The sequence below is a fragment of the Gobio gobio genome, assembly GCF_949357685.1.
Source record: "Gobio gobio genome assembly, chromosome: 2".
Classification (NCBI taxonomy): domain Eukaryota; kingdom Metazoa; phylum Chordata; class Actinopteri; order Cypriniformes; family Gobionidae; genus Gobio; species Gobio gobio.
In genome coordinates this window covers 9,239,411-9,255,145 of record NC_137098.1, presented here as the reverse complement: position 1 = coordinate 9,255,145, position 15,735 = coordinate 9,239,411, and the positions used below count along the sequence as shown (strand labels likewise).

The window sequence follows — 15,735 nt, the reverse complement described above, 5'->3', positions numbered from 1 at the left end:
TCACCAACCCTGGAGGAATGTGTGTAGTCGCCTACTGGCCGTTTGCTGTAGTTCTTAGAAACTGATTTCTTTAAAAGCAAATATCTCCCTTTGCTTTAAACTTTGAACGTTGTAACTTTGCAGATGTTGTTTATGCTCAAGCAGCAACATTACACGCTAGCTAAAGTTAGAATAGTGAAATCGTGGTTTACCACCCCTTTAAATGTTTTTCTCAGCATTTCACGCTATGAGCGCCACATTTTTAAGACATTGTGTCCATGCAACAACACCTCCAGTGCAAAAAGCAGCACCCAGTAAGTGTTGTAGGACATTTGTATTACTGAATCTACAGGATGGAGGGCATGAATATGTGGTACATTTGTATCACATTATTAAAAAGAACCCTAGCAAATGCGTTTTCTGTCCTTACTAACACAATGAGGGATAAATCAAAACCATTTTCTGTGGTAATTGACAGAATGCTACAGATGGTGTCAGTAGAACTTAAGTTGTAATCAGGAATATTCCTCTATTTGCTGGCGACACTGAAATTCATCACAGACCTAGAAGCTCCCTTCAGTAAGCACCTGATGTTCTGCCTCATACTCATTCTCTCTCCTTTTTTTTTGGCTCTATGGCTTTAATAATATAAACATTCATTATCCCCCCCTCTAATCCCTACCTCTCCTATGTGATGAGAGCACCAGCTGGGCTCGCCAGCAGGGAGATGCTATGAATAACCCAAAGCCACTCACTGCACAGTATGGGAGACGACGAGGTCTGTAACGTGAGCACAGAGCCATCCGGGCGTGGGATGTTGACTCGAAACACCAGTCTGGCACGGGTACTCTTCTTCTTAGATCCAGCCACCCCAATACGGGCCTCCACATCGGCATTCCTGAGCTTCAGGATCCCCACACAGTCTACACTGTAAAGACACCCGAGTGTCAGCTGGTCATTGTCAATATCAATACTTCCAACCACATTTGATCACTACAAGCCTCTGGAGTAGAAGACTGGGAATTCAGTTCAAAGTTTAATGAACAATTTAAAGCTTGAAAGTCTGATGCAATTCTACAAAGCTGACACGTTGTTACATACGCCAGAGTCATATTGCTGCTGGGATCCAGAGGTACTTCGATGACAGTGGTGCCTTCAATGTCCACTTCCTTACAGGCAGTTGTGTTCCGGCCTGTAACTCTGCAAGCCTGGTAGAACCCATGGGGCTTCACACGTCCGGCATCATTGCCCACAAAAATCTGCAGGACCACTGACTCCTTCACACCCTCAAGCTGTGAGGATCAAGAAACGTGTGGTTAGCAGAATAACATATAGATATTGAAAAGTGAGAACCATGACATAACCCTCATCTTAAAGGTACATTCATTTTTTCTCCTCATTGAAATGTTTCATATAAAGAAATGAATAGTATTTTTTTTTCAAATATGTATAGTCATAAAATGAGATGTGAAGACTCCAGTCCAGTGTTTTGGTACTGTGAGAGTTGGAGAAAGTTACTTTGAAAAGTGATGCATTACCTTAAAAAGTAACTAATTGAGTTACTTAGAAGAAAAGTAATGTATTACGTTACTTTTTCCTCACCTGGGCTGGGCTTGTTTTTTATTTGTGTTTTTTTTTCTAACAAAAAAGTTCTATTTTTCACACTCACCTAAAGGATTATTAGGAACACCTGTTCAATTTCTCATAAATGCAATTATCTAATCAACCAATCACATGGCAGTTGCTTCAATGCATTTAGGGGTGTGGTCCTGGTCAAGACAATCTCCTGAACTCCAAACTGAATGTCAGAATGGGAAAGAAAGGTGATTTAAGCAATTTTGAGCGTGGCATGGTTGTTGGTGCCAGACGGGCCGGTCTGAGTATTTCACAATCTGCTCAGTTACTGGGATTTTCACGCACAACCATTTCTAGGGTTTACAAAGAATGGTGTGAAAAGGGAAAAACATCCAGTATGTGGCAGTCCTGTGGGCGAAAATGCCTTGTTGATGCTAGAGGTCAGAGGAGAATGGGCCGACTGATTCAAGCTGATAGAAGAGCAACTTTGACTGAAATAACAACTCGTTACAACCGAGGTATGCAGCAAAGCATTTGTGAAGCCACAACACGCACAACCTTGAGGCGGATGGGCAACAACAGCAGAAGACCCCACCGGGTACCACTCATCTCCACTACAAATAGGAAAAAGAGGCTCCAATTTGCACAAGCTCACCAAAATTGGACAGTTGAAGACTGGAAAAATGTTGCCTGGTCTGATGAGTCTCGATTTCTGTTGAGACATTCAGATGGTAGAGTCAGAATTTGGCGTAAATAGAATGAGAACATGGATCCATCATGCCTTGTTACCACTGTGCAGGCTGGTGGTGATGGTGTAATGGTGTGGGGGATGTTTTCTTGGCACACTTTAGGCCCCTTAGTGCCAATTGGGCATTGTTTAAATGCCACGGCCTACCTGAGCATTGTTTCTGACCATGTCCATCCCTTTATGACTACCATGTACCCATCCTCTGATGGCTACTTCCAGCAGGATAATGCACCATGTCACAAACCTAGAATCATTTCAAATTGGTTTCTTGAACATGACAATGAGTTCACTGTACTAAAATGGCCCACACAGTCACCAGATCTCAACCCAATAGAGAATCTTTGGGATGTGGTGGAACGGGAGCTTTGTGCCCTGGATGTGCATCCCACAAATCTCCATCAACTGCAAGATGCTATCCTATCAATATGGGCCAACATTTCTAAAGAATGCTTTCAGCACCTTGTTGAATCAATGCCACGTAGAATTAAGGCAGTTCTGAAGGCGAAAGGGGGTCAAACACAGTATTAGTATGGTGTTCCTAATAATCCTTTAGGTGAGTGTAGTTTCAGGATTCAAAACAGGAAAACAATTGTTATGTTATCTTTTGTAGGGTGAAAAAGTGCTGTAACTTTTTCTAAAAAGACAACTACTGTAGGTTACTACAAGTCTGTGTTACCCACCTTGATAGTAGGGAAACCCTGCTGTGTTCGGTCTTTCACAGACCCGCGGCTGCCTTCGGTCAGGTAACGCGCTCTATGCTGAGTCTCAGGCTGTACCACAATCTTCAGTTCTTTCCCTTCACTTTTCTGAGGATACTGACAAGACAGTATCCCACCTTTGAGAGCAGATGCTTGTGGTCCATCAGAGCTATGAAACAAGGATGGCTGGTGAACATCAAATAGGGGGTTTTGACCCTTTCATTCACCCAAAAATGACAATTCTGTCAACATTTACTCACTCTCATGTCCAAATTCCATTTTAGTTGTATATTTATCTAACGTTTTTAAGTGTTACTACTTATTAGTTTCAGATGGTTCAGAGAACATTCAAAAGTAAGATTCCCATAATGTTTGCAAAATTATAAACAAGCATTCCATAATGTTGTCTCTAACATTCACATAACCAAAAAAAAAAAAAAAAAAGAATAATCAGAGAGCACTCAGAAATCAAGTATTCATAACTTACTGGGAACGTTAGCAAAGTTATGAACAAACATTCTTTTAGTAACGTTATTAAAATGTTCATTCAAAGTTATGCTGTCTTGTCAAAACGCAAGCACAAAAACATTATTTATACTTGTACTATTGAAAGCTGATTGGTTGACGAACATTCTGCATTGTTAGTTTTTGTGCTGCAATTTTTATCCCCCATTTACTGTTCGTGGCTGTTTTTGCCCCATTGACTTCCATTATAACGACATTTTTTAATTGCAAAGCCATGACACCATATAATCATGGATTCTGATTGTTGGTGGTTTTCCCTGTTGGGAAGAGGTAAAATTTGTAATTGTTACTGGTGATCACCATGTGGCACCATTAACCCTTTAGATAGGCCTGTGCAAAAAAAAAAAAAAAAGAAGCTTAGTTTCTGGCTTTAATATGCAAATTCCTCCCCTGCTCTGGAAGCCCAGTTAGCTCCTCTTTCATCAAATATACACAACAAATAAAAAATCTTGGAGTGATCTTTCACTATTTTTTGATAAATAAATTAGTGCTGTTATTAGAGGAAGTTTTTTCCATTCAAGATCTATTGCAAAACTGAAGCATCTCCTTTCAAGCAAAGATTTAGAAGTTCATGCTCTTGTAACATCACGATTAGATTATTGCAACTCTCTTTATTCCGGTCTCCCTCAGTCTTCAGTATCACGATTGCAAGTTGTTCAAAATGCGGCTGCTAGACTGCTGACTGGGTCTAAAAAGAGGGACCGCATCTCCCCGATTTTAACATCTCTTCACTGGCTTCCCATTAAATTTAGAGTTGATTTTAAAATCCTTATGTTTATATATAAGGCGTTGTCTGGTCGTGCACCAAGGTATATAAGTGATCTTCTTGTGCCTTATTGTCCCGCTAGGGCACTCACTTGCTCTTAACTGTGCCTCGGTGTAGCTATAAATCAAAGTGTGATCGGGCCTTTTCTGTGGCTGGGCCCAAGCTTTGTAATGGTCTCCCCTATCATGTGAGGTCTACTCCTTCATTGGACATTTTTAAATCTACTCTTAAATCGTATTTTTATTCTTTAGCGTTTGAAAACCTGTAATTATTTTTGTATATGTCTGCTTTGTACTCTGTACAGCACTTTGGATCAATCCATATTGTGTTTAAATGTGCTTTATAAATAAAGGTTGTTGTTGTTAATATGGAGTTATATGGAGTATAACAGCATACAAACGAGGGAGAAGAAATTTAAATATGATGCTGCACAAAAACTATTAAAGCCAATGTTGTTACTAATCTTTGACATGCCCAAGACTGTAATAAAAGGTTAAAAAATATCCAGTCAACAATCACTTTTTATACTGAAAACAAGTCATTTTGTGTGTGTTTTTCCCCAAATTAGTGACATAATTTATGAAATTGGCAATTAAAGAGTAAAAATCCTGGATTTTTTAAAAACATTTAGTAGTTTTGATCAGGACTGAGGTTGATTAACAGATTTATGCAAAACAAAATTAACATAACAAAAGGGAAGTAAAAAAACTCTTTCAGGAAACATAAAAAAAAAAGTTTTCATAACTTAAAGCCACACTGTGTGATATTTTCCCCTATCTAGTGGTGAAAAGGTATATGACCATCCAGTGAATATCAGTTTCTGTTCCTCTCAATTCCGATTTCGTTTTAACTCCTACGGTGGCCGATTTAGTCCAAGATTAACATGGCTTCCAGTTCAACCTCGTCCACATTCGACACAGTGCCATCGAGTGTTAAAACGCGAAAGGCGAAGCTTGAATTTACGGGTATGTCCCTCTTTGGCTAATGTACTTTCAAGATGGAGGGGCAACATGGCGACCGGCATTCGAACCCCTTACCCGTATGTATTTTCAATGGCATATTATAAACTTACGAGAATACTTTATTGCTTGAAAGAAGTAAATATACATTAATAAGTACATATATTTTTGAAAGAACTAAGTGTTTTTAGCTAAGAATAAACTAAAAAAGTTACACAGTGTAGCTTTAAAGGTGCACTATGTAACTTTTCCATCCACTAGAGGTCGCCTGCCTTTTAAAAACAAAGGCGTAGTTTGATGACGCCATGTTTGAGCGCAGAATCTTGGGACATGTGGTCTTCACCTCACAGCCGGTGGAAAAGACAAATCATATTCATGGATGCGATTATTAATGTTACTGTAGTATGAAGCAGAGCAGGCCTGAGTGTTGTGGAGCTAAGCAAGGCCACTGGAGCTAAGCAAGGCCCGGTTCCTTGGTTAAAATAGCAATTTCTCACGATTTACAAATAGTTGGAAACATTTGGGATATTGTAAGTACTCAACAAAATATATAACACTGGCCTAGTGGTTTTTGGATATTTTACTACAAAAATGTTACATAGTGCATCTTTAATGGGAAATTTAGCCAAACTTTCTTAAACATATTTTTGGCTTTCCAACAACTTGGGTTTATACCGACGAGGGTGAGTAAATGATGGCCGATTTTTTATTTTAAATATTTTGGCTCCTTCACACCAATCTCCAACTAACAGGCACCAAAATGTACCATGGTACTAAACGGCTCACCTTGCTTTGGAACAGGTCTTGCTGTCTGGGCCAAGTTGCGAGAGCACAAAGTGTGGACCTTTGGCACTATCTGCATCAAAGACATCCATGCTGGCCTCTTCAGCAGGGACCGGCTTTGATCCCGGCTTCTGTCGTGGGGTACACTTACGGGCCTTGCGGGGCACTTCAGTGTTGTCATTGTAGGAGCTGGAGCTCACAATGCTGAAGTTGGAGACCGAGTTTTCCATCCAGATGCTGTTACTCTGCTCTGAGTCCAGAAGCAGCTCATCCTGGCAGGACATGTTGCTGTCATCGAACAGGTCCTCGGGTGGAGGCGAGATGTTGAGGACTGGCCGTTTGGAGGGTGTCATCTGGTGTTGCTGCTGGGTCTGCTGGCCACCTTTCTGCTTGTTTTCCGCAGCCAGCGCCTCACCTTTCCTTCGACTGCTAGCATCTCCTGGAGTGCTGCTGTCATGCACGGCGATCCGCTCTGAAGCTGAGGTGGAAGAGGTGGGAAAAGCACTGCGAGGACTTCCCGTGCTCATAGCAGAAGAGGCGGACGAGGCATCTGTAGTGTGTACAATTAGACAGTGAATAAAGGCATCGGTATCAACATGAGCCAACAGTCCCAGTCAAGTCAAGACATTTCTTTTCGTTACAACTGTTCCTGTTTTTTTTAATTATCTTTTACAGAGCGTTATCTATCATTCGGGCAAATGTCAAAAAGCAGTTGAAATGCTGTGGAAATAAATAAACGAACAACGGGAGCAAAATGATCATGCTGAATAACATCTGTGAAAAAAGAAAAACAAGCATTTCATGTAGAGTTACTGCAGAGCAGGCCATGACATCACTCTCCAAGACATTACGCACAGCCCGCTAGCCATAATATCCTCGTATGTCTTGGGTTTTTATTTAAGCATACATTGGAAATCTACAGTAAATGAGCTCTTGCATACTGTATGACCCTCAAACAAAAATTGTCATTTGTTTTAATATTTATTCCAGTCTATATGGGGGGGGGGGGGTGTCTATATCTCTCATCCAAATGATGCAAGCAAATTCTTATACAAATTTGCACAAATTTTTGATGGGAGTGAGCATAGCCACAGAAACAAGATAAACCAGTGTCTGACCTATGAAGCAGAGAACTGCAGAGCATTTTGTATGCAGACACTCCCTGCTTCAGAGAGAAATTCCTGGAATGAAAATGAGACAACCAATGAGTAATAAAAGCTGACCATTAAAATATAGTAAAATGAAGAGGCTTTGTTCAATTTTATTGGCTTGTTTCTGGTGCAACTAATGTATTCATTTGCCTTGAAAATCACCCTCCACACCTCATTTGAACACAGGATGAGGTGAAGCATTTGATACAAAAACAGTATAAAGCCTGCCTTTGGCATAATTTATAAGACATTTTTGATATTTGTGTGTTTTGCATAAATAAACATGCATATTCGGGAAGAAAAAGAGATTGAAAAAGCATTTATTAAAGGGACAGTTAACCCAAAAAATAAAAATTCTATCATCCTTTACCCTCATGTCATTCCAAACCTGCATGACTTATATCTTCAGAACACATTTTTTATATTCTCTTATCATTTTTGTCTCTCTTTTGACACCCGGTGCAATGTGACGTTTTTTTGCTAGTTTCAGCCCGACACAGTTATAATTTTCACGTCCAGCGCTACGTTGTTTAAATAGCAGATGCACTCGCGCCCATTTCTTCGTCCATGGTCGTGCTGGTCTGAAAACCAGGTGTGTTCAGGCACATTGTTGGCGCATTGCTATTTTGAGGAACTGAAAACGACTGCGCCATTGACCAACAAAAACCTGGTTGCAGTATTTTTGTGCTATTTAAAGGGTGTGTTAGTAATATGTGCCTATAGGCGGGTACACAACGCACATACACTCTGCTTATTACACACACACACAAGGATGCGCAGAAGCACACAACATTTTTTAAATATTAAAAATAAAAGGATCCCTCTCCGGAGAAGTGTTCAGTCTTTCCACTCGCAAATTCCGTCGTGATGCAAGCACAACTGGTTTTTAATGGAATTGGAGATGAGGCTCTGATTGGTTTAATGCACGTTATGCCCAAAACACACCCATGACTCATTAAAGGGTTAGTTCACCCAAAAATGAAAATTCTGTCATTAATTACTCACCCTCATGTCGTTGGACACCCGTAAGACCTCCGTTCATATTCGGAACACAAATGAAGATATTTTAGTTGAAAGCTGATGGCTGAGAAAGGCTTCACACAGGCCTCCATTGGCATTCAGTACATTGACACTTCCAAGATCCATGAAAGGCACTTAAAACGTCGTTACAAAGTCTATCTCACCACAGTGGCTCTACAATAATCATATAATGCGACGACAATAGTTTTTGTGCGCAAAAAAAAATCAAAATAACACCTTTATCCAACTTGTTCTCGACTTCCGTGTATGCCTCCACGACGCATGCGCGAGAATATGACGCAGATCCGGCGTTCGGACATATGACCCAGAAGCGATTTGTTTACGAGCAGAGGAAGACGCGCGTGTCTAAGCTGTTGGATTCTACATTGATCGTGCTTTAGGTCTCGGCGTAGTGCTCAAAATGGGGTTAGAGTGTGCATTTCATGGAATCCCGAGCCCCGGCGCTACGTCATATTCTCGCGCATGCGACGTGGAGACACACGCGGAAGGCAATAACAAGCTGGATAAAGGTGTTCTTTTGATTTTTTTTTGCGCACAAAAACTATTGTCGTCGCATTGTATGATTATTGTAGAGCCACTGTGGTGAGATAGACTTTGTAACGACGTTTTAAGTGCCTTTCATGGATCTTGGAAGTGTCAATGTACTGAATGCCAATGGAGGCCTGTGTGAAGCCTTTCTCAGCCATCAGCTTTCAACTAAAATATCTTCATTTGTGTTCCGAATATGAACGGAGGTCTTACGGGTGTCCAACGACATGAGGGTGAGTAATTAATGACAGAATTTTCATTTTTGGGTGAACTAACCCTTTAAGAGACTAGGTACAACCCTTTTGGACCATGCGCCTGGCGCGCAGACAATTTTTTCCGTCGTTAAACTAGCAAAAGTCGATTCGGACATGCCCTAAATGCACCTGCGCCACGCGCTTCAGACCATGCGCTCAGATCATTAAAATAGGGCCCATTGTTTAAGTAGTTCATATAAATCAAAAGGTTTAATCAAAGTCTTCTGAAGAGACACGGCCACGCAATATATCATTAACAGATTTAATTTAGACTTCACATTCACGTCAAGCATGTTTGAGCTTCAGTTTGAGCTCTTTGTATTTGAATAAAAGCCCGAATTGAATCGGTTCATCATATAAAACGAGTCTCCTCACAAAACTTTGATTAAACTCGTATGGATTACTTTTTATTTTACGATGTCTTTTTGTACTTTTGTGTGCAGAAATGAGTGGACTTTCAATGGATAGGCAAAAATGATGAGAGATTCGCTTGTTTTCCAAGGATGAACGAAAGTCTTACGGGTTTGGAACAACATGAGGGTGAGTAATTAATGACAGAATTTTCATATTTGGGTGAACTAACCCCTTTACAGTGACCTTATACAGTGACAGTATATCTTTACATTTATCATTTACAACATTTATCTGCTGTACTGCATGAAGAAGAACCTGGATGAAAGTGCTTTGAGGTCAGGCACCAAAATGATTTGATGTACACTGCAAAAATGGGATGAGTTGCATCATGGACGGTTCAAACCTTCAGCAATCTATGACTGTGTTCGAAATCGCCCCCTATACCCTCATTCACTATTCCCTACATTAGTCCAATAATATAGCCCACTTGAGAGAGTGAATGAAACCGAAAGGGCTGCCGCTTTTGCATAGTTTGTGCTTGCTGGAAGACTTTGATATTGATATTGAATTAATTCAATATGGATGGATGGATGATTCAGGTGCGAGCAGCATCTTCTGGCGAGGAATTCATTCACTCTCACAGTGAATTATGTCAAGGGGATGTCAAGGGGAATACTATTCTCTAGCCGTCGAGTGTACAACGGTTGTGCACTTGTTATTGCGGTGTATTGCGGGATTGAATGAGTGCACTTGATAACGTCCACTATGCTTTCGGACACCACTACAAATGGCTGTCCCCTCAAATAGTGCCCTATTTAAGGGTATAGGGCGCATTTCGGACACAGCCCAGATCTTCAACCACCACTGCTGCCTAAAGAGTCATACAAAGATGAGGACATCACACAAGCATAGTAATGCTGTTTCTGCTACTATAATAGAGTAAGTTTTTTCTAGTGTGCTTTGAATGTCATTGATTTTAAGGAATGGGAATTGGATTGAATTGGTAGGAATGGATTGGAATTTTAGGATTTAATAGGAGTAGAAAAGAGCAATCACTAGGTGGCACCGTCCAAAAACATCTCAGAGATCCTCCTCACAACATAGTGTCGATGATGCTTACCAAGTGTCGTCCTGATGCAGCAGATTTTGCAATAAAACTGATAAGGCGACCAAGTAAAACCACTTTTTTTTTAGTAGGTGGCGCTGTCCCCAAACTTCTCAAATACTTTTAGAACATGCAGTGATAAAGACTTTTTTCTGGAAATGTTTTTGAAACTTTCCTCTAAGCAGTTCTCAGGACTGACCTAGACGAATAAAGTAACTTACCAACCTAAGGTGCTTGGCTCCTTAATAATAGTCTCTGTTTGAATACAAGCCTATGAACCTATATGGCATGAATGACATAATTTGAATGAGACACTGAGTCCAGTGAACGATAATAACAATGGGGTGAGTTTGACGTCCCTTCTTACAAAACAAACTCAATTTCTGAATGTTGCTCAGAGTGGGCTCTTTACAAGCTTATGAAATGAATGCTGCATTGTAATCCTATCTATGAAGCAGAACAGAAGATCAGCTCACAATTTGGATGAAAAATGATTTGTGGGCTGTTTATAACTCTTAAAAGGTTCAGAAACAGTTTCTAACCGCAATGGCTGTGGAAGAACATTACATAAAAACATCATTATTCTGATGACAGTGTTGTTTACATTTGGAAGACTAGCCTAGGCTAATCGGGCCACATTCTAGTCCACCCACAGTCCAGTCTTCCCATTCCAAATGCTCAAATATGTGGGAATAATGCCCTGTTGCAACAAGCAGCATTATACTGACGCTGTTTCACAACTTCCTTAATTCTAAGGAGAAAGGATTGTTAATGAATAAAATATTTAACAATGTTCCTTTAATATTCAAATGGAAACGGTAAACAACATTGCATAAAATTAAGACAAAATCCAATAAAAATGATGAATTACAAAATTAAAATCTTTTAAACAAATGTCACAGTCAAACACATGACAGTCAAATATGCACAAAACAAAACAAAAAACAATATGATTTTTTCATAGACATACAGTAGTTTTGTACACTTTTCCTTGTTCAGGTGAAAAACATTTGAATTAATTATAATACAGCGAAGATGGGCATGTTTTAAGATGACAATCATAAAATTAAAAGGCAATTCATATTTTTCATAAACAGGCAATGTTTTTCATAAACACTTATTGTTATACTTGTGGAAACTCTCTTCACATCCTGATAGTAAATAATTATAGCAGTAGAGGTGGATGATATACCAGTAGACACAACTGGTAGAGATTTTGTACTATTGTCTCTATCGCGGTTATGTTCACGTGACGTTGCTGTGCTGATTATGATGAAAGATTATCATTTATATGTTTTTAAGCATTGCAGTTTAAAAAGATAAAACACAATAAGCTGCTTGTTTCGCTAAATGCACGTGCTCTCTGAGAGATGGTTTCGGAGCGCACACATAAAGCCACTGCTCATACAGCGAGTGAGTACTAAAAAATGAGTTATTTTTGCATCCTAAGGGTTAAATACACATACTTATGTGTCAAAATGCCCGTCTTTGCAAGTGTCCCCATAAACACAGTCATTTATGTCTTATGTGAATGTAAACAATAGAGAAAAAAGCATGTGTAGCAGTATATTGGATTCATGCATTAAGTCTTAAAGTGGCAGCAGCCTAATAAACCTGCTGCCGTTTGGTTTGGCCGTAACCCAAAAATGAAAATTAGCCCATGATTTACTCACCCTCAAACAAAACACCGGTCATTAATTAGTCCAATGAATTTTTAAATAGAAATGGTAGAGGATTTCGATATAAGAGAAGAGGGGCTTGAGTTTGTTGCCCAGCACTATCCGCAAGAGGTGTCAAAGCTTGCGATGCTTCTATATCTATATATCTATATTCTATATCGCGTCAGTGGTTATTCTTTTGCCGTTAGTCGAATTGCATACGGTTTTCCGTGGGAAGTTAGTTATTTTAGTCTATAAAGTTTTAAAGGAACACTCCACTTCTTTTTAAAATAGGCTAATTTTCCAACTCCCCTAGAGTTAAACAGTTGAGTTTTACCATTTTCGATTCAGCCGATCTCTGGGTCTGGCAGTAGCACTTTTAGCATAGCTTAGCATAGATCATTGAATCTGATTAGACCGTTAGCATCTCGCTCAAAAAATGAGTTTCGATATTTTTCCTATTTAAAACTGGACTCTTCTGTAGTTACACAAAACTTGAGATTTTGTAGGCCAAAGACTCTAAAGTCTTTGGTCATTTTTTGAGCGAGATGCTAACGGTCTAATCAAATTCAATGATCTATGCTAAGCTATGCTAAAAGTGCTACTGCCAGACCCCGAGATTGGCTGAATGGATTTTCGAAAACGGTAAAACTCAACTGTTTAACTATAGGGAAGTTGGAAAATTAACCCCCGGTGAGGTGTGGAGCAGTTATATGATGGATAGATGCGAGACAACAATTCACTGCCACTATAAAGCTTGGATTAGCCAGGACTTTTTTAATATAACTCCGATTTTATTCGTCTGAAAGAATTCATATACACCTAGGATGGCTTGAGGGTGAGTAAATCATGGGCTAATTTTCATTTTTGGGTGAACTATCCCTTTAATATTAATCAAACAACAAAAAAGAGAAAATCTCTCACTGCTCTTGACTGAATCACTTTTGTAACTTTAATTAGAATAAATGTAGGCCTATATTTAGTTTACACATTGAAGATATGCGGTGTACATTTGATTACTTAATACAATTTATGTAACATTTCTTATTTCTAACGCATTCAGTTTTTCAGGTAGGTCTATTTAATTTGTCTTTGCTCTATTGTAGTTTGATTTCCTACAGTATATGCTTGTAATTTTCTTATTTTATCACTGTTTACTTGTCTTTATTACTTGTCTATTATTTACTTAGGCTAGTATTCGTTTTTTGTGATATTGAAATTGGTGAAAAGAATCAAAGATTTTGATATCATAAAAACCTTTTTTAAAGCAAAAACAACTATATTGTGATATATACATCGTTATCGTGAAAATAAAACTACTCATATCATGATATAAGATTTTGGTCATATGGTTCACGTTCTCAGACTCTCAGATTAATGTGTTATGTCAACACTATCAACGGCGAAATTAATCTGCAGCAGTCAGGTGCTACAGGTTAAGTTGTTTACGTTCATTATTATTATAATGTTATATGATTTGAGTCATGACGGCGCTTTGCAGACTCTGCTCTGGCTGTGCGTGACCTGTGCGTTCTTGTGTTTTGGAGGAGGCGTGGCTTTGGAGACGCTCTGAAGGGAGGGTGGGATCTCATGCTTATCAGAAGATTGATTTGGGCTGGATAATGACACTAACTTTGTAACATTGACACTGTTATTGAAACCAATTTAATCAACATTGAACTGACCTGAGCTATCACCAGACCAAGCTCAATCTTTTAAGATTGAACATTGGTCTGGGGAGTCTGCTCTGTATTTTCTACTGCAAGAGGCGTGATCAACGGGCAGAGTTCAAATGACTCTGTACAAAATTGGATAGTCCTTCAACCAATCAGACCAACAATCCATCGCTTCTCTATCGGCCTCGTGTTAAACCCGCCAATAGCGCACCAGGTGGATAAGCTGGTTTGTGATCGGTTCCCGCAAATTTGTAACAGAAGCAGGATAAAAAAGATGTACAGGTATCCAGCCTGAGCTGCAGGGCGAAATCAAATTGCCGGCAAATCGGGTTGGGTTTACCCAGTTTAGATATCACCCTCTGTAGTGCTGCTTATGGCTGATAGTTGAACTTGTTTCATAACTTTGCAACACTAACACAGTCATTTAACTGAATTGAAACAACACTGAACTGACTTGAGCTGAATAACAACACTATTATCTTCTGTAGAACTGATTTATGGTTAAAATTGAATTAGTAACTTTCATAACTGATATATTTTTCAACAGTGCCACTGTTATTTTCCTGTTTATTGATGTAGAGCTTCAAATTAACTATTTGCATCATATAAAGCACTGTCAATAAATGTGACTTCACGTTCTCAACCAACCTCACCATTTACCATGAAGCTATGGTGACTTTAATAGATAGATATTAAACCTTTAGCTGGTTTAAATTCAAGACTTGTATAATGAATTCAGATAGCATAAACAACAACAATTCAACTGCAACCTTAACAAGGCCATACTCTTTGGTTAACAACCAGACACCAATACCCTCAAATAAATCTGAGAGAATGATTTGCATCCACTTTGAGCATTTATCCCAACACATGAAACCGAAAAACCTTTATTTATGAATTCTTCTCTATTTATGCCTCATTTATATGACAATGTCAAGATTCATCAGGCTCAAATTGTGAAGGAATGGTTGGGAGGAAGCATGAAGAATCATTTTCACACATGAATTGGCACCTCTGAGTCCAGACCTTAAATTCATTGAAAGTCTTTGGGATGTGATATTGGAGATGGTGGCCCAGTGGGTTAAACCATGGAACTGATACGCAGAAGGTTGCTGGTTCGATCCCAGCAGTCACCACCAGTGTGTCCCTGAGCAAGGCACTTTACTCCATGTTGCTCCAGGGGGATTGTCCCTGTAATAAGGGCACTGTAAGTCGCTTTGGATAAAAGCGTCTGCCAAATGCATAAATATATGTGCTGGAGGAGACTTTAAAGAGTGCTGGACTCTTGCTTTGTCAATACTCGATTGATCGATATCCATCTATCTAGGCCGTGTGAAGTCAACACCTCCGCAGCAAATCAAGTTTTCCCGCCAGCATTTAAAAAAACGCCAAGTTGAACGTGAAGGAGACTCGTTTTTTTTCTTGCCGCTCTGCTTTGTGTGGTTTTCGTATCGGCAATATTGTTTTGATCTGTGACTATTTCAACTCTACCACATTTAGTTGGCCATCTCGTTTTTGATTTAGTTTCTATCTGCTTTCCGATGGTGTGGTTTCTGCCCAAGAGTAAAGTGGACTGGTTATATGTGTTATCACATGACTAACGTTGCGCAACACTTAGATAATCGATCTATAGACACCCCAGGTAAGAGTGTGAACCCCACCCTTTGTATGTTTTATTTTTGGTTAGTTAGAGTAAGTAAGTTAGGGAGTTTGACGCAGAATATTTGATTTCTCTTGTTTATTTTATTAGGTAGGTCAGAGGTTAAATTATAAGTTAAGACTTTTCTTTGGCGTCACTAATTATGTCCTTTTTTCTCTTGGGTAAATTAGAAATTATATTACCTTGTACTCTTGTAAAGATTTGTTTATATTTTCACTTATATTGATTGTTTCCTTAATTATTATTGTGAGTTATCCATACTTTTTAGTACTTGT

The 15,735-nt window shown here is 39.2% G+C and overlaps 1 protein-coding gene across 5 annotated transcripts in view; it reads right to left on the bottom strand.

Moving 5' to 3' along the window:
* nfat5b (nuclear factor of activated T cells 5b) overlaps window positions 1-15,735 on the bottom strand; it is a 91,813-nt gene that overhangs the window by 17,333 nt on the left and 58,745 nt on the right. For 4 of the 5 annotated variants that reach the window (XM_079802828.1, XM_079802829.1, XM_079802830.1 and 1 more), the window contains 4 exons: window positions 6,037-6,583; window positions 2,983-3,169; window positions 1,081-1,271; window positions 735-907 (listed from right to left, as the gene is read on the bottom strand). In XM_079802828.1, coding sequence (XP_079658954.1) covers window positions 735-907; window positions 1,081-1,271; window positions 2,983-3,169; window positions 6,037-6,583 — 1,098 coding nt within the window. Of the gene's footprint in view, window positions 1-734; window positions 908-1,080; window positions 1,272-2,982; window positions 3,170-6,036; window positions 6,584-7,151; window positions 8,181-15,735 lie in introns of those variants that run through there. The other variant, XM_079802831.1, reaches the window with a different exon arrangement.